We start from the raw sequence: 20310 nt of genomic DNA on the forward strand, positions 1-20310 counted from the left end.
ACTACTATTCTGCTTTACAAAGTGATTGGGATTCCTATACTGTATTGATCTGAAAATGATATCTAAGTGCTTTTTCCACAATCTAAATTGCAATTAATTTTTTAAAGAGTCAAGTCTATGATGAAATCTTCTTTGCCCCACTTAAAGTTGCCTTCCAGTTTGACAGTGACCAGTTTAACCTGATAGCTCTTTTCAGTTTGCAGATCGAAAGTTCACTTCCATTAAAAATAAAAATAGTAATTGCAAAATATTAGCTTATGAATAAATAGTGGTAAAGCATTCCTACAATTAAAATCTCAGATTAATTCAGAATTGTAAATACAATTAGTTATTTTAACAACTGCTTTTTAACACAAAAACATTTACTTAGCAAATCATTGTCAAAATAGAAACATTTTGAGAATAAAGACCAAGATAAAGAGCTAGTAAGTTTAGTTATGCCATTACTAAGCCATACTGATTTCAAAAAATGTCTATTAGGTGCTATTAGCCCAAATGGTTGTGCAGCATTTATGAGACAATGATGTAGCAAGTATTTCCAGAGACAAGATATAAAACTTCAGAGCTCTGACTGTTTATTTATAACATTAATAATGCATTGTTCACTATTAACACACTTATAGCCTAGACATTAAAGACTAGCCTGATTTCATCCTTTCCTATTTATTTATTTTTTTAATTTTACTTTTTTGAGTGAGCATCAGATCATAAATTTTGGATGTACTGAGGTATTTTTCAGATATTTTCAAGTAGGACATATGAGCTATCATCTTTTTTTTGCCAGTCTTGGATTATTTCCAAGTAAAATTTAATCACATTTGGCTTATCAAGACAATGTTTAATTTTTTTTTAAAGTATGATATTAAGTGAAGAAGTGTTGGAATTAGTTTGTGTTATGTCATGAGATGAAGTTTTGGAGAAGTTATTAGTCTACTACTTTGACAAGAGCAAATTCCTTGTTTTTCTCTAATTATTGCACATACAGAAAATTTGCATGGAGGCTTTTGTGCATGCGAACTATACACCTTCTGGAGAAAGGAATGGAGAATCTCTGTTTTAAGGATGCCTCAAAATGTGTTCAAATACCAGGTAGGAACAACCAGCCCAAACCAATGACTTCCAACAAGATCAAACTATGGGCTGAATCCAGGTCAGTGTTAGATTCTCCAGCTGCACAAAGCATACTTGAAGAGGCTTTAACACCAGCTAATGTGATCTGTTGTTCTGCTTTTAGTGTACCAAATGACTTTCTAATAGGGCACATTCAGTGTTTCCTTTGTAGGGAAGCTTTTATAGAAGTTGGTCTTCTGTCAGTTTCTGAGGACGTATGCTCATTTTCTAGGTACAATTTTTCTGAGCTTTTGTCATAGCTGCTCCTAAGAGAGTGAACAGAATAAAATGCAAAGAGTCAAACTTGTCAGCAGAACTTATGAAAGAAACTCTCTTGAGTTCAGTTGTATTAGTCCCTGTCCATCTAAGATAAACAGACAATTACAGTAGTAGAAATTGTAACCTCCTTCTTTCTGTTCAGATAAACTACTGCATTCCATGGCTTGGCAAGAGAGAGGACTTTGAGGCAAAACAGGTAAGTTCATTCTAACTTAACAGTCAGTGTATGCTCTTCTGTTGCTCTTCCATGCTTGCTTTATTCTGCTGTATATATATATATATAGTATTTGTTACTCTAAAGCAGGGAGCATTATATTGGTCTTTCCCTACATCCAAAACTCAAAGAATTCCTAAAATGGAACCAGGAAGGTAGATAACCAAGTCAGCTGGAAATGAGCGCAAAGAGATTACAATATCTTCATTCTTCTTTGTCTTTTATAGAAGATAAAAGTTTGAGGATTGTGGCCATGAGTTCTTCTGTGTAAATGAGAACTGGCTAACAAGGAGATGGATGAGTTGTCAGCAGGTAAGAAAAAGTCTAAATGACAGAAAGCCTAGGCTCTTTGTCAACTCAGCCATAAATCTCATGCTTTATAATAGATTATGAAGGGTTCCCTTTGAAGAGAAAAAGATTGAATAACATAATATTTTTCGGCTATGCATGAATGTCCCTGTACTGAATACTGAAGGTTTGAAATCAACTAATTTAAAAGTAACAGGCAATTCAGAATGACCCAGTTAAATGCTCTTTAGAAAACAAGGCTTATATGATATGTTGACCAAATGTGAAATAGTCTTGTCTGTTTTAAAATCTGACAGATGGGAAGAAAGATAGCTTATTTAATTCACAGAAAGGTTATTCCAAAAAATTTAAAATACAGCAAAGGAAGCAGTAGCTTGAAATGTTAACAGAACTCTAAACTAAATACTCAAAACTTTCAAAACTTCAGTGGAAAAGGCAATCTTAAATCTACTGAAAAAAATGAAGTTAAAGAAGAAAGGTATTTTATTATTTACACAGGGATAAAAAGTTGTCAAGAATTGTCTTAGTATGTGAATGAAATGATAACTTTTCAACTCAGTTTCCAGTGAATATTTTTAAAATGGAGAAGAGAAGTGGAGTGCCAGGAAATGCAAGAATCAGAGGCCTCTGCAGTTCCCTCTCCTTCAGTGCATTGCTTTACTGAACTGACACTGATACTTTAAAGATGCCTTTTTAAAGGAAATCTAGATGGGAAGAGAGATTAAATCATATGAATGTGAAGCAGAAAACTCTTTTAAAGAAATTCAGCTGCTAACAGAGCCTGAGTCCCGTTAAGAAAAGACAATAATATTTAATATTCTGGACATTTAGGTCACTTTTGCAAAACAAGCACATGAGCTCCTGAAGGATTTTGGATCTTTTGGAGATGATGTAGAGCACTTTGAAAGTAATGTCTCATATTTATATAAAAACTACACAGATACAAAGAAAATGATAACATTTGATAGAGCAAATTCTCAACTACTAAACAATATTTTTCAACATAGCCACTGCCTTGAGCTCTGCATTTTGAACAGTGATGAACAAGAGTCTACACGCTGTGCTGTGATTTTGATACAAAGGCGTAGGAATGATGAGGCTGTGAGTGTCTCTTCTATGTCCTTGAAGCACTGATAAGCATCATCAGAGCACTCTCTCTCCACTACCTTCATGGATGAGATAAAGCAAATGGTGCATATCAAGTAAATTATTAATCTCTCCCCTATGTCAGAAAAAAAAAAATGAAGGAAGAGTAAGAGAGGAGAAAATTGTCATGTGAGGGGTAATAGGAAAGAGGGTCCACAGGAGGGCCATGAAGAAGATCAGAGGGCTGGAGTATCTCACCTATGGGGACAGAGAGAGCTGGGGCTTTTCAGCCTAGAGAAAGTTACAAGGAGATGTTATAGTGGCTTTCCAGTACCTGAAGGGGACCTGTAGGAAAGCTGGGGAGGGAATTTTCATAAGGCATGTAGCAAAAGGACAAGGGGAAATGGCTATAAACTGGAAGAGGGTAGATTTTGATTAATTATTAGGAAGAAATTATTTACTGTGTGAGTGGTGAGACACTGGAACAGGTTGCCCAGACAGTAGATGTCCCCTCTCTGGAGGCATTCAAGGCCAGCCTGGATGGGACTTTGAGGTATCTGGTCTAATGGGAGGTGTCCCTGCCTACAGTAGGGGGGTTAGAACTAGGTGATCTTAAAGGTCTCTTCCAACCAAAAACATTCTGTGATTCTACGATGACACAGAAAACCAGATCTTTCTTTTTTTTTGTAGTTAGCATGAACCCAACTGAGGCACAAAAGAACAAAAGGAATTCAGTGGGTACGTCTACACCTTCTTTGGATTGCTAGTCTGAATTCAAACTCTAAATAAGATCTATCCATGGGCAATGAAACAGCTGCATAGGCAGCTGTGGGGCACCCTTCAGGGATGTAGGAGCCTGTATGATTAACCAAACCTATTGACTTCATCAGTCACTATGCATTTTAATGTACTGCCAGACTGACCCTGACAAACTGCATGCAAATATAAGAACCATGCAAATCAGACCATTCTCAGACTACACTTAAAGACTGGTGTACACATGGCCAAGATGAAGGATCACTTGCCACCAGTGCCTGGAAAAGAGAGTTATTAAACCACATCGAACAGATGCCACTTAGATTTCCTGAAATAAAGGAAAAATACTTCAAATCTAGGATACTCTTCCATCATACAACCAAAGATGATTTTTCACTCAATACTTTTTACCTAAAGCCCAAATAGCAGCTGTTCCTGCACAAGGTGACGGCTGTTATATGGAAAGATGAATTTTAAGGAAAAGAAAATGTTCTATCTTTTCTTCTGGAGCAGATCATGAGACCAAACCAAAAAATTAAATCACCAAATTAAGTTCTTTGCAATTACAATGATGAGACCAAATACCTCACAGATCATGAAACACTAAAATGAATATAAAAGCTATAATAAACTACTATACCGTTTTAATTGGTTATAAGAGTGGTCAACAAGAAACCAAGAAAAACACCAATGTTCTGGGCTCCAAGGAGAGCTGAAATCCTGTTACCTGAAATTCCGGCATGATGCTGAGAAATGAACCTACTCCATGCTTATGTTGAAGGTAAACAGAAACATCCAACCCCAAACTACCCCATGCAACTACCCATGCTCTTTAACTCTGTTCATTTATCTGCTCGTTCACCCAAGCATAACATCCTCCACCAGCATATTGATCTGGTGATCACTATAGTTCTGAAAGGACAAGGACGTAATATACAAAGGTTTTTAATTCTACTGGGAAACACTAACTTGTTTCTCTTCTCCAGTATCCAAATGTACAGCACAAATGACACAGTAACAGACATCTCCAATCCCTGAAATCCTAATCTTTATTTCTGAAAACAGCTAAACATATGTTCTTCTAATTGAAAATATGAAATTATTTCAAATATAAAATGTTAACATCACTATTCAAAATACATACAGCTAACCTAAATGTGACATGCAGTAAGGATTTATGCAAACCATCAAGTAAATTTGTTAGTGATGAAAATGAGGAATTATGTTGTAGTTACACTATCATAGACAAGGCTTAAATGTCACAGTAAAAAAGGGAGTTGTTAATAAGGTAAATTCTATTAATTTGATTTTAAAATGAGGACAGAAATTATAGAGAACAATATTTAGTGTAATCTACGTGTCTGTTTATTACACAATCATCCTATTATGTATAGTATCAATGTATCAAATCCTATAGATTTGAGCCAACACTTTCAGACTTGCTGCTTTGTATTTGTAAAATCGGTTAGCAATACTCTAGAATACAACATACAGATTAATGTGCTTTGTTTTTGTTACTTCATTTTTTAAAAATGATACTTTTAAAATCAGTATTAAAAAAAAATCACTTCTGCTCTTAAAGTAGCGGCAGATTAAGTTCTGCATTTTTTATCTAAATAAACAATCTTTGGGGATTTTTCTTGAAATTGTGGCCTTTTTTACTATAGTATATAGCTTTGAATTATATAAGCCTTATAATTGCAGCAACTAACTTCTGATGAAAAATTCAAGAAGTATTAACTTTCTTTACAATTTGTTCAATCTCTGGATGCTTAAAGACATGGTTTCTACCCTGAAGCTGGTAGGCCACTGACACATGCATCTTTGCATTAGTTTCAGTAATACAGACAGTTTTTCTGAGGCGTTATGCAGTGCTTAGCTGTAGACATTGTGTAAGTATGACAGCTCATCTGCAAGATCTTCTGTCACTTGCTTCAATTTAGTTAAGCAGGCATTTTACATCTAAAAGCAAAAGGCAGACAAATCCCATCTTTGATTACTCAGATGCAATGTGTACAAGTGCCACAGTTGACTGTGACTGGCATGTGACTTCATTACATGATGCACTAGAGTAAATCTATTTATTTATTAAACTAGTCAGGTACTCAAATTTTTTGTTACTGCTTGAATGGATTAATTTGAATCTAATCTCTAGAAGGACTTCATGCCCTCAGGAAAATCACTACTATGACATCACACCTTGTGAATGTCCAAACAGGACTGAGGGCAGTCTCGAAGACAGCACTGGGGAGCTAGCTCATTAGCACTGGGAGCTCAAGTGGCACAAAGCTCACAAAAGGAGAAAAATGGGTATCTTTGCATAGAAACAATTCTAGATGAGTGGCTTCCATGACTCTTCTTTGTTATTGGCAACCTGCATCTCACAATTTTTCCTAGACACAGTTACACTTGGTTACTCATGGAACTGCTCTCTATAAAAGTTACTGAATTAAGCAAAATGTAAAGCAATATTTCTACTCTAGGATTAATAGGAATTCACCATCTGTATTCATTCTAGTGTTCACAGTAGCCATGTCCACTATAAATGATAAAGTGAAATGTAAACACATAACTTGTCATCTCAACATTAAATGCGCTGTCACTGAAAACAATATTTTCTGTATATTTATCATTAGATGATTAGCAGACAGATTATTTTTGAGCCTTTCACTTCTACTAGACCGGATAAAATATCATAATTTCCTACAGAAGGGATATTAAGGAACATAAAATTACAGCAGTAGTTGTAAAAAGCAGAGACACCATTTTATCAGTGCACTCAGTCTACATAATCTTTCTCTTGTAATACCATAATAATATATTTTTAATGGAAGAAGGATATGAATGATGAAAGTGCATTACCTGGAGGACAAAGTGTCATTTTACTGTAATCCTTAAAAAGAGACTGGTTTCACTCCTACCCTTTTAAGCTCACTGATTGCATAAGGATAAACTTTTTTTTATAAACTCCCACAAAATCACGCCTGTGAAACATGCAGATGACCACATCACACGAACACCCTTTTCACCTGCAGTGAAAAATGGAGGCAAAGACATAATCCTGAAACAAGAACTATTAAAAATGTGATGGGATACTCATCTGTTGAAAAAAACATCCCCTAAGGCAGGGAAAAATCAGACTTTCATTTCCATGATCTCTCTTTACATTCAACACCGCCTTCTTCTAAGTGAACTGTTTCACAAGTTTTTCTGCACTGAACTTCATTGTTCAGAGTGATGTATCTGATTCTCTCTGCCTTTCCCTTTTTGCAAGTAGGCAATTAGGTGCTCTCCACTCAGTAGGAACAAAATGGAATGCTGAGAATTTACAAATGACCACTGGAAACTGCACAAAAATTAAAAAATAATAAAAAAAAGCCACAGTACAAAAATATTTCACTGTTGATGAAACATATTCATTTCATAATTATTAAGATAATCCACAAATGACCTTCTATTCAAAATTCAATATAACATCAGCATGTTGTAACAACACAGATCTGCAGTTCTAAAAAAAGGTCAACAAGGTTTATACTTCGTCAACACTGCCATTATGTATATACTATCAGGAGGAATTTTTGAGTATTAAGGCATAAAAGAAGAAATCACTGTCCACTCTCTTTTCTATACTTCTGAGATGCTACAGTTCTAACACCAGGTTCTTATCTGGTTTTAAAAATCATAGTCATACTGGAAAGAGTTCTGGAAGTCTTCTGGAAACTAACGATCCCCCCTTCCAAGTACAAATGGATTGAGTAATAGAGAACTGAAACTGGTATAGATAATGCCAAAGCAAATTATGTCTGTATTTCCAGATGCTGACGATATCGTTAGATTTCTTTCTGTTGTCACCATTCTGGAAGGTTAGATTTCTTTCTGTTGTCACCGTTCTGGAAGGTCAGACCATTAGGGCTAGTGATGTCCCCTGCTAGGGCCATAGCCACACACAGACACCCATATGGATGAGTAGAAAATGGCAAAATGGCATTTAATATGGCACTATGGTTCTTTATATACATATCCAGCATTGTCTACACCCCCTAAAGCATGTGTCACCCATCAATCACAGAGCAGGGGAGGTCCTATCGCATCGCATCCCAGTGCCTTGTCCACACCTACTACAACTTTCCAAACCTTCATAGTATTCTTTTTATTATATTTATCTTCTGCTCCCTTATTTTTCAACTGATTTCAGCCTAAGCTTACTGAACGTAAAAGCCTGTATCAGAAGGAGGGGAAAACACACTTAATGCTTGACATAGCATCAGGGCTGAAAGCTGCCATGATTGCCATGGGAGATTTGTGGAACAGTTTCCCCACCATATGACACAAGAGACAGAGCAGTCCATTTTAAATGCATGGAAGATTTTTACTTGCAGTCCACGTTCCAGAAAATTGTCCACCTCATTGATTTACATTGTAAGCACTTGAGATGTGGACTATATTCTACTTGATGATTGCGTAGTAGTATGAATGGTATAGTTCATTACCGTTTGAGATCAGGGCAAAATGGTGACAATCATGTGGGTAAGAAATGAATACAAGATTTTTGTTACCGTGTCTTCATTAATGAATACTGTATGTGTTCAAACTCTAACATAAAACATTTTAAAAATCACTACTTCATAGAATTTATCATCATCCATCGCTGCATAAAGAATACAATTGATATTAAATCTATATGAATCTATAAAATAAGTGAACTGAATCGTTTGTCCTCAGTAATAGTTTCACTGCATCACCAATTGTTTTACAGTATTATTCTCCAATATCTAGTACAACTCAACATTTTCTAACCTCTGAGCAAATTTCTTCAAGATGCTGTTCAACACGAAAGGAGTGTTTGTACTCCTGTTTCTCACACTGTTAATCCTGCACTAGGGAATGATGTTGATATGGATTACCAATGCCAAGACTACAGTTTTCCCTTCAAACTTCAAATAATGGTTTAAAGCAGTTATAGTTTAGGAAGCACTTAATATCTGAACAAATATGTAAAGCTCCAGAATCTGTTTACAGTGAGGTTCTTGGAGGGTATGACCAGAAAAACCTGGTCACTACAAAATATCAAACATAGAAGGACAAACCCACTTTATTCAGTCTGTACTACAGAACCCCTTATGTATTCACAGGCAATGGGAACATAAAAGACAGAAATTACAGGTGAAGTCAAATGGCAGTTCTCCTAGTGCTCTTACAAATTAGATACTAACCCTACAACTGACTGAACGGACTCAGACAAAAGGACAGTCAAGAACGTGTTAAATTACGACTGTTTTTCTGCTAACCAGTAGTACCTCTAATTCATTAACAATGGATTAATTGCCAAATCAGAAATCTTACTTCTCAAGGAGAAAGAATATTGTAGAATATCCCATGTAAAACCAGTACATCTCCTCTGACATCATAAGAAACAGCATAAGTTCTTGATAACCTTTCCTATCCAAAACAAACCATAAAGAAAATGATTTGTGGTCTGAAAACCTTCAGTTTGGAAGAAGTAAAAGATGTACATATACATTGGGTCGTAAGATTAGCCACTGAATCACAAATGGCAAAAAAACCCACATGGGTCAAAAACAACAGCTAAATCATGACATTACAAATCTGGTGTCAGTTATCTGTCAGAAGGTATATGCAGTAATTCCAATATAAATACACTACAGACCATGTCACATGAACTGGTTGTTGTACTACTAGAAAAGAAAATGCTTCTAATTTTCTAGGAATTGTTAGTAACTATTTTATTGTCAGTTAACTACTATTTAAAACATAAAGAGCCATTCAAATTCTGAACAAATATTTATTATTTATTTTTCCTGATTCTCACTAAGACTGTGATCTCAATTCCCCTATTTCCAGGCAAAGTAATGACTCAAATAGCCTCGCTTTAGACTGCAGGCATTCCTTGGGACTTTCCAGCAACATGTAGAAATCGACTACATACATTGGCACTGCTAATGAATGTGTCAGCCCTCATGCTATAATAAAGTCAGCTGTACAACTGCATACTAAACAAAAAAAAAAAAGGGGGGGGAAAGAAAAAAAATACTTCTTACCATGAAACCCTCAGTGTACTGAAACTGAGCTCTGGAACTGTCTTCTGCTGTGGGACTCAGGGGCTTAGGATCAGACATTGAGCGTTGCATCATCTTTGCTGCCTTTGGGCTTGATGGAGGAACCTTGGCAATGTCAGCATGCAGCATCTTCTGAGGGCTGATGTCATCAGTGATGGATTTTTCATAGGGGACAAATGCTGACTCTATAACTTTGCTTGGTGAAACAGGTGAAATGGGTGAATAAAGAACTTTGGGAGATTTGGGAGGGGAAGGGACTACCTGCAGAGTGGAATCTGGACGAAGGTGAGATGAATAGCCTATTTCTAATGGTGTCGGGCGTTTTTTATCTTTCTGAGGGGATGAAGCTGACAAATATTGGGGACTTTGAGTATCTGACTCTGTTTCTGTTTGACATCCTAAACTTTCTCCTTTATAAGTCTTTTCTGGAGCTGAAATGTGTTTTATGATTTCAACCTTAGCATCCAATCGAGCCCTGATTGAAGGCGTTCTTATTGTTCCTACAGGTTCTGTTTGTACTGAAATCTCTGCTACTGTCTGAACTGCAATACTAGATACTTTGGAGAACTGTTTGGCTTTGTCTGCCTCTGTGGTACTCTCACTGTATTTCCCTAAGCGAGACTTTCTTCTAGATCTGCTAGAAAGATCCCATTCATCTTGATCCTCATCATCTGTCTGGACACTTGTATCAACACTCTTCTTAGTTCTCCGTCTCCTGTTTGTGTAACCTCTGTCTGCTCCATCTTCATCATCAGTTTGCACTCCACTGTCCACTATCTTTTTGTAGCATCTAGGCTCTTCTTCCACAGTCTCCTCCAGCTCCTCATACGGACCACGTAATTTTGGCATTGAACTTCTCTTTTTCAATTGCTTCTCCTCTCTAACATCAATATCTTTCAGAGACATTTCTGAAACAGAGCTTAGGATACCAGATCTAGGTATATATTGGGTAATACCATCTGACTGAACTGTATACCATGCTTGGCTTTGTGGAATTTCAATACCCAGCACTCCTGAAGCTGTAGTGGTTGCATCATCAGTAGGCCAAAACTGGCCATTTTCTGTGGTTGCATACTGCCCTTCCAAAAGTGCTTGATCTGTGGTTGTCTGTGGAGAGCCAGTTCCTGAAGGGTCATAGCCATATTGATAAATTTGTCGAATTTTTTGTTCCTCTAACTGTTGGTGGAGCTGTTGTTGAAGTTGTTGGAATTGTTCAAGTTGCAACTGCTGCTGGGCTAACGTCTCTTGTCGCATCATATACTGAGCTTGACGTTCCTCCTCTTGCTGAAATAAGAGATGATGTTTCATAGATTGCAGCTCCTCAAGCTTTTTTTGCACCATAAACTTCTCTTGTTCCCTAAATCTTTGAATTTCCTGACGTTCCCATTCCAGCTCTTCAGCAAAACGTTGTTGCTTAATTTTTTCCAGTTCAAGAAGTTCACGCTCCAAATCAAGTTGTTGCTGTTTGCCTTCTTCAGGGGCAATGATAAGAGCAACCTCATCTTCAATTACATCTGTATAAACTTCAGGTGCTGTAGCAGATATTAAGTTGGTTGGCTCAGTGGCAATAGTTTCTAGAGTAAGAGGTGGTAAGCCTGTCTCAATATCAAGGGTAGTACTTGCATCTTTTTCAGCTGCCATTGTTGTCAAGAAACTGTATGACCTTGGAAGTGGTTGATTTTGTTGCAAAGTTGATAATGAGGAAACTGAGTCAACTGTTTGGAGAGTAGGTAAATCTCTGACAGTTGTACTGAAAATAGAACCAGGTTGTGTAGTGATGGCAAATGTAGATGGGATTGGAGTTGCTACTGAAGAATAAACAACACCATTGGATGCTCTTAAAACGCTTCCAGTGCCGAATGGGGAACTGAGGGATGATACCATTCTTGCTTGGGAATATTGCGGTGTACTGATCCCGATGCCAGAAATTACCTGTCGAGTCTCTGGGTAAGGACCAGTAGTCTTGCTTGAGTAATCCATAACCTCACCTGAAATTACAGGGCAAAGTTATAGTCCAGTCCCACAAAAGAGTGTTGCTCTGCGGATTCTGAAAGTCATCTCATCTTGATGAATTAAATGGGAAGGGGAAACCGCATGCAAATCTTCAGGTTATTGGTCTATTTTAGATGTGAAGGAAAGCATTTCTGAACATGCAGGCACATGCAGGCACCTCTGTGCAAAACACATATGTAAAATGAAGAAATGGAATACATGTGTAATCCAGAATAATTTGTCACACTGTCCAAAAGAAAACAAAACAACAGAAGGGGAAAAACAATAATATATAAAAAAAATCATCCTGAAATGAGGTGAGGAACATCATAATCATATTTCAAAGAAAGATCTGCAGCTGTGTCATACTGACCTGTAGTAACTCTTCCAGAAGTAAGATCTACTGCTGCATCAGTTGCCCCAACTCGATAATCAAAGCTATTCTTGCTTTTGTATGCAAATAGTCCAGCTTCTGATAAATTTGTGTCAGACATAGATGGTTTCATACCTCCCATTCCTCGGTAGCCATATGACCCTGAACGATCATATTGATAGTGGTCATCCCTGTAACCAAAGCGATCTTCTGGAAGTGTAGTTGGAGGTTGCTGTGCTGTACAGCTTCTACCAAATGGCAGTTTATAAACCATATCACAGCAGACGGCTCTTCTCCCTGCAGTCAGGTCCACAGGTTTTTCATCATCTTCTATTACTGTAGTTACAATACCTGAAGTAGTTTCATCCATTGTTACAACTGTTCTGTGAGATTTTGTAGTACTAAGGTCAACTGCTCCAATCTCCATTTGCTCCTGAGAAGTGGAGAGATCAGTCCAGCCATTTGTGACACTAACAGGTGGTACAGTAACAGGTTTTGTAGCAGCCCATGTCACCGCATGTGTTGAAGTACCTAGGGATAAATTTATTGGCACTTCATCTCTACTTACAGAGAAAGCTTGGCTGCTCGTTACTCTCAATGTAGGCTCAAAATGTTTTGATGTTGTTAGCTGCAGTGGAGTTGTCATTGCATGTCCCAGATCCACAAGGCTGTCTGTGCTGGCAGAGTAGCTTACAGTGGCAGTGCAGGTTACGACAGTTACTGTCTCAGTGACTACAGACAGAGAAGGATCTGCAACACATGCAGTACTAAGATTTATTATAGCTGGTTGAACAGTGCTTACTGGCCTCCCAGATGTATCACTTGATGGCATTTGCCTTCTAGCGTCCATGGAAACAGCAGATAGATCCATACAGCTATCTCTCATTTCAATATCCATCTTAGTTAAAGTGCGAAGATCAATGACATCACCCAAGGGATGGAATCTTCCATTCTCTCTATACCTGGGCTGATCTGTTATATATACGGGCTCTGGAGGTATAGTAATAGCGACACTACCTAAACCAACACTGGGCACTGGGCGCTTCACTACAGACACTGTAGTCTTGGCTACCTCTGTGGTTACTGCTTCTGGTTTTGAACTAGGTACTTTTTCAAAAGTTGATGGTGTTGTGATAGGAATAGTTTGCAAAGCACCTGTAATATACATGTTCTGATCTGTCATACTTTGAATTTCCACAGCTTTCATAGATGGAGTAAAAATTGGTTGCATAGTGTGGGGAATCTGTTCTTTAGGAGGTGCTTCTGAAGGCCAGCTGGTAACAGCCTGACTAGTGATAGCTTCTGTGGGAGTTCCAGGCTCAGATGGCAATGTGATAACAACATAGGTTTCCTGTGAGGGTTTTGTCAACCTTGGTGAAGATTTGTTAGAGTGTGGAGACAAAGGGGATGTGGGAGATGCTATTTTGTATTCAGCTGAAGAGACCAAATTCAGAGTCATACTTGATGTCAATGACAAACCTATTGGTTTGGCCTGTGTTTCTGCTGGCTTATGAACAGCTATTGGGAGTGGAGGAATTGCTGGTTTAGGAGCAATTGGAGGTTTAGTTACTTCAGTAGGCTTGTGACTGAAAACAAGCCCTGCTGGAATGGAGGATGGCTTGGGTGGTACAGGAGGTGGTGTTGGGGTATATGTTTTTGTAATAGGTACCATGTGATTCTTTAATACAGCTGTGGATTCCAGTGTTGCAACACTTGTGACTAATGGTAACACTGTGGGAGCTGTTGCCATGGGAGCCTGAGTCTGTGACTTCTTTTTGGGATAAATGGCTGGTTTGGGTAAAATAGGTGGAGGTAATGGTGGAGGAGGAGGAGGTGGAGGAGGAGGAGGTGGAGGAGGAGGAGGTTGTACAGGAGAATCCAAAGAAGAGCTTCTAAAAAGTGAAAATACTTTGGATGTTAGAGCAGGAGCTGAGGAAGGCATGGAGACCATGCTGGTCTTACTTACAACTCTGGGAGTAGGTAAAGAAGGTGTTTCTGATGCAGGCTCTTTAACTGAAACTGATCCTACACATATGGGTGGTTGCTCAGATGTAGCACCAGTCAACTTAATTCTTGTCATATCAAGACTAGATTCTTCGTGTGAATCTTCATGATGAACTTTGACAATGCCAGCCTCTACTGTACTTTTTATTTTTCTAGCTGCATCCTCTTCTTCTGAGGAGATATCGTAAGTAATGGTATCAGCTGCATATTGCTTGGGTTTTATAACTGTAGTGGTGAATATTGAAGGTGCAGTTTCAGGCAAACAAACTGCAGCTTGATGCACAGTATCCATATCTGAGGCTATAGCTGGCTTCGAAGTGGCTCTGGCAACAGATTCATAAGGCATACTCACTTCAGAGTACTCTTCTGTAGATGTAAAGGGAACTTGGGCTATTATCCTGACACCTTCAGAATCTGCTAGTTTACTTACACTATCTGCTGTATCTACATAGCCTGTGGTTGCACTATCTATGGGTGATGAACTGTCAGTGGTACAAACAGAAGACGTGGATGATGTTAAGGAAGCTGTATCAGAAGGTAAAATTGATGTAGCACCTTCTGACATCTCAGAATACGTCAACATCGATGTTTCATGAGAAATTATTTCTTGAATTTCTCTGGCATAATCTGTTAAGTATTCATCTTCAATTTCCTCTGCTGTAAAATGCTGTGTTATTTTAACATCTGGAATAGAAAGGGCTATGCTACTAAGAGATGATACATCTGAGATTGCTGAAGTGGTGCTTGACGTTAAAGATGTACTATCTGCTAATTCTCCAAAACTAGATCCCTTTGAATCAGATGCAGGAGCAAAATCTGAAGTTGGTTGTGTTGGACTGGAGCCAGGAGTTAGCTGCATTCTTTGTCTTTTCATAAGCTCTTCATAAGCAGCTTCTGCATCTAACAGCTGCTTTTCTTCAGTGGTGGAAGATACTGCGCTATCTAATACAACTATTTCGTGACTTTCTGGAATAATATAAGAGCTAGAAACAATATCTTCTTGAGGCACAATTGAACATAAAGACTCTACACTATAATAGTCTTCTTGTAGATCAGTAATTTTCTGTGGTTCATCATAGATCTGCTCTGAAGCTCTTATTTTTTTCTCTTTTCCTCTCTGCTGTATATATTCATTACTCTCATCTTGTCTCATTGCAAGATTAGTATCAACAGTTCCATTGTAAGTATCCTCTATTAAAGATTCATAAATATAATCCTCTATTAGCATTCCACCATATAAAGATTCTTTTTCAAATACTTCATCTTTTTCACTTGCAATTTGAAATGACTTGGACTTCTGGGTCTTATGAATCATTTCCTCATACACCTCTTCAGCACTTTTCAGAGTCTTTTGACCACTTTCTTCCTTTAGGACTCCAATTAGTTTTTCATCTGTTGGTGAGTATAGAGAGACAGCAGTAGGCAATTTGTAAACTTTTTGTACTTCTATGATTTTTTCTGGGCTGATTTCAAATCCTTCAGGATCTGATTCAATACTAGGTGAGTACTCCGAACAGGAAGATCTGTGCAGCTCTTCCATTTCTGCTGCCTGTCGTAATTCTTCTGTTGGAGACGCATCTTCAATGGGAGAAAGATTGCTTGGAGGAGTCTTTGGACGTTCTCTTCTTCTCTGAGCTCTCAGTTCATCCTTGTCTTTTTTAGATTTTTTGCTAGAACTTTTTCTTTGTTGTTGTTCTAATTCACGCTGTTTCTCTTGTTCCTTTAGCAGTTCTTCTTCTTCCCGTAGCTCTTCTTCTTCTGAAGAATCTTCAATAGTTGGAAGAAGAGGACCATGAGATCGATGCCTAGCTTTGCGTTGCTGCTTGCTCTCCCCTCCCAGTTTTTTGTGACTAGGACTGCTGTCACTATCTTCATCAAGTGATGACACCGATGTAGGCGATGTACCTGGTGTGAAACTAGAAGCATGTAAACTGGAAGACCCTTCTCCTCTAGATCTATCTTCAGGTGAATCTGTAAGACTCTCCATCTCCAGCTCAGGCTCTTCATCAAAATACAAAATACCCTTCTGTTGTTCAGGTGTCTCAGAATATTTGCTTGTTATTGTACTATTTAGTTCTATTGTTTTGAAACGACGAAGACCTCCTCCTCCACTTATAGCAAGTTCTTCACTATCTTGACTTTTAGTTTCCCTGTATTTTGGCTCTGGGCTTTCATCAAAAGTCTCATCATCATCATCATGCCAAGAATGTCGTCTTCCTGAATCCTCATCATAGCCTGCACTAGTTTTCCGTGCCATTCTCCTATGTTTTCCTGCCGTTCCTTTGGCTTTGCTTTTTACTTCTTCTTTCTTTTGGCTTTCAGTCACACTGATCTCTTTGAGTTGATTTCTAATGAATTCATCATCTTCAGAACCTGAGGCATCTTCATCAGCACTCATCTCTATAATCTGTTTTCTAATGAAGTCTTCCTCATCACCAGATCCTTGGCTGTCGTCTCGTTTGTACTCATCACTACTTGAAGAACCAACACTAGCTCTTCTCTTTCTCCTTGGTACAGGTGAGTTTTCACTCTCACTGCTATCTTCCACAGAATCATAACGTTGTCTTCTTGCTGGTGTGTCATCTCCTCCATCTTCTTCCTTGTAGTCAGATCGGGAGGAAACACCTCCTTTGCCATCTGCTGCAATGGCTCTTTCACCTGCTTGAATAGCTTCTAAGTCTTCCTCATCAGAACTGTAAGACTCTGGAGTGACTGGCAAAGGTTTCGTTTTTTGCTGATCCTTTGTCTGTTCACTGTATGTTTCATAAAGTTCTTTCCTTCTCACTGATTTTTCATCAGCAAGCGTACTTGCCTGAGCTTCCAGAATAGAAAGGACTGTACTTTCCAATTTAGCTAGATCTGAGGGGCTCGGTGGACTTTCTTGTGAAATAGTGTCTTTTTGACTAGAATCTCTGTGTAAGTCCTTTTCATCACTGGGGATATGACTTGGAATTTCACCAAGTGAACTTGATATCCCATCAGAAGAATACCCGGTGTCACTCAGACCTTGTGGACTTTTCTGTTGCTGAGAGCTTGATGTGTCTGATTTCTCATCCTCCTTTTCCTAAAAAAATAAATACATATGCGTGTCTATATACTTATAGATAAATTCTTTATGTCTCCAAGCAATTACATGTGTGTTTTTTCTAAAAGTTGAGCTAAAGTCCCAGATGTAAGATTTTGTCAAATTATATTATATTGTATATGATAAAACACTAATTTTGTTTTGTAAAGCCATTAAAATAATACATTGCTTTATTCAGATTTTGAATGTTGGCATTTAACCATGCTTTGCCTGGTTTTCCATGTCAGCAAACGATATTACAAATAAAAAGCAAATAGAATATTTTACTGTTTTCAGAATCCTTTCTAATGATAGTCTATCATTTGTTCATATGTGTACTAGACAATTTTTTTTTTGTTGGCTAATTTAAATTAATATTTAATTTCTTACGCTTCTAAACTAACTACAGAATTCTAGATATAAATATAGTTTACCAAACTGCCTGCAGTATTTCTGGGGTCTGGTCCTTACTTTTCCCATTTAATCTTTTACAGTTCCCTAGAAATAGTGCAAATCTTCTCAAATTTTGAAGCTTTGGTTTAATTTTCCCGAATTAAGTGTTACCCATTGTAACATAAGAATACACAGTACTGAAGCATGAGTTAACATGATCCAGAACATTCCCATTTGTGTACATTTTCTGAACAGAACATTTAAAACAAGATTCTCAGTACATTCGTAATGCAGAGGTAAGCTGTTGCTAGGGGAGTATAATTGCAAGACAGACAGCTACTGATCAAGGGAAATAAGGAAGAAAACAAGGCAGGCATATGCAACTGAACACTGTATTCAATATTTTCCTACTTAATCCTAATTAAATACCCTTAGTCACTAACCTACCTTCAGTTCCCTTTGAAACACTCCAAATGACAAGCACCTCTTTGTCCTTTGGACAACAAAATATCAAGAATATCCTACAAGTATTTTCACACCAGTTTTCCTTCTCCTAGATGTGAAATCCCTCCTAATTTCTTGCAGCTGTGAAACACTTTACTTACTGAAAGAATCTAATCATTCAACTAATAAAACAGCTCTGTCTCCAAATGACAGTTTATTTTAGCTGCCATCACAGCCAACAAGTGTCTCCATCTCCAATACAAATTTGGGAACAAGCATCCCAACTCTCCTGATTTTAATAATATGATGTGTTATCACTATTTGTTACAGAACTCAGTTATTTTCAGGTTGGTGAGGCACTGGAACAAGTTGCCCAGAGAAGCAGTGGATGCACCACCTCCAGAAGCGTTCAAGGCCAGGCTGGATGGGGCCCTGAGCAGTCTGATTTAGTGGATGACTACCCTGCCCATGGCAGGGTGTTGAAACTAGATGATCCTTAAGGTCCCCTTCAATTTAAGCCATTCTATGGTTCTATGATGACTCTATTGTTATTTATAAATTTTGTTAAACTAAGTCAATAATTTCTGAAGAAAACCTAAAAATTTACTTAAATCTTTGACTTATCAGCATCCTTGGCACTATGCTGCATTTAAAAGAAAATCATGTGGAATAAATACAAAGAAGTCATGACAGTGCTTAATTATAGTTTTTAGGCACATTCACACTTGTGTTTAGTTGTTCTTAATTTTAATTATTTTGAAAAATTTCCTTTAAGGACAAAATTACCTTTAAGGATAAAATATCATAAAACAAGTATTTGTTAACTGTCAGTTATTATATTTTTTAAAAACAGACTATTTTTTTTTCATTATTTAATTTACAGCTAATGTACCTATTCTTGCCCTCAGGCATATCACTGTGCACATAATCCTCTACTAAAGCCACTAGCAATAAGATTAAAATAATCTACTCATTAATATCTTGTTTAATAACCTCAATTTAAAAAAAAAAATTACATTCTTAGCAAAATCAGATATTACATATTATAATAAACCCAAGTATCTGATATCAGAGCAAAAATCATTGCATTTAAAAAATTACATCTGACAACAATTATTTCTAAGAACAACTGTAGTGATAAAGCTGTGTTTAATGCATAAAAATGGGCAAAAACTCCAATAGTACTTCAAACAATTCTGGGAAGCCATCACCACTTAAGTACTTCAGAACTCTTTATTCTGCAAAAGGTACTTTTGGAGATTCTCCAGCCCATAATTGTAGAATTATACCTACCCTATAATAGGGAAAAAATGAGGGTTTTTTATTTTTTAACTTGTCCGTATATCTTTACTTCTGTAATTAAATAATAATTTTTAAGGGACAGTTATTGGAATATATGTATATATATATATATAAAATATTATATATTTTAACAAATATATAATCGGTTAAGACCAATGGATTTTCCCATCTAGAAATATCATTCCTCCATTATGATTTCAGCCATTGTTATTTTTTTACTAGTATGCCCATTCTTGTAAAGACATACCCAATTATGTATGTCATCAATTCAGATTAGCTTCTAGAAAATTCAAACATTTTTCAAGCTCAGAATGTCCTCTAGGAGTTGATGAACAGACTCTGCCCAAGTAATGTGAGTCTCTGAGAGTTCCATAGAGAGATGAAGTGATAAAATGACTTAAAAAGTATACGAGAGAGAACATGTTAAATAAGTAGTTAAGTTCAGAAATAAACAGACAGGTGGCCATGGAACAACATTAGCCATTCTCCTAATGTGAGATGGTTACATTATTTATGAGTCCAGTGTGCAGTATCTCCTCAATGACCAAACAAGACAAGATGGAAATGAGTATTGCCATTGCCTGCCCTATTGCTGAATCACACTGTATGCCATAACATCACTGCTATAAATAATAAAACTCTGAATAGTGGAAAAAGTGCTATTTGTAAAGAGAAAGAAAAGTTCTACAGTAGTTAGGGACTTCCCTAGGAACAAATGTGACAACAAAATCCATCTTTCCTTTCAAGGTTACTATGATATGAATATATTTTCAATCATTTTTATATGTAGAGTTGTCTGTTCTGTGATATGTGATGCAAAAATTATCTTGCATATCATGTGCTGAGATAACACACGTAATTTATGAGAAGTAATCTTTGGTCTTTGTGCACTTTTTCCCTCCTTTAG

At 37.2% G+C, this 20310-nt stretch overlaps 1 protein-coding gene across 1 annotated transcript in view; it reads right to left on the reverse strand.

Annotated features, from left to right (window-relative positions):
• The window catches only part of PCLO (piccolo presynaptic cytomatrix protein), a 311928-nt gene that overhangs the window by 151036 nt on the left and 140582 nt on the right, over nt 1–20310 (reverse strand). The window contains exons 6-7 of the mRNA XM_065743701.1: nt 12197–17264; nt 9814–11819 (exon numbers count right to left, since the gene is read on the reverse strand). Coding sequence (XP_065599773.1) covers nt 9814–11819; nt 12197–17264 — 7074 coding nt within the window. The remainder of the gene's footprint in view (nt 1–9813; nt 11820–12196; nt 17265–20310) is intronic.

The sequence above is a fragment of the Cyrtonyx montezumae genome, unplaced genomic scaffold (assembly GCF_038088225.1).
Source record: "Cyrtonyx montezumae isolate F1298 unplaced genomic scaffold, pur_monq_1.0 scaffold_3, whole genome shotgun sequence".
NCBI lineage: Eukaryota > Metazoa > Chordata > Aves > Galliformes > Odontophoridae > Cyrtonyx > Cyrtonyx montezumae.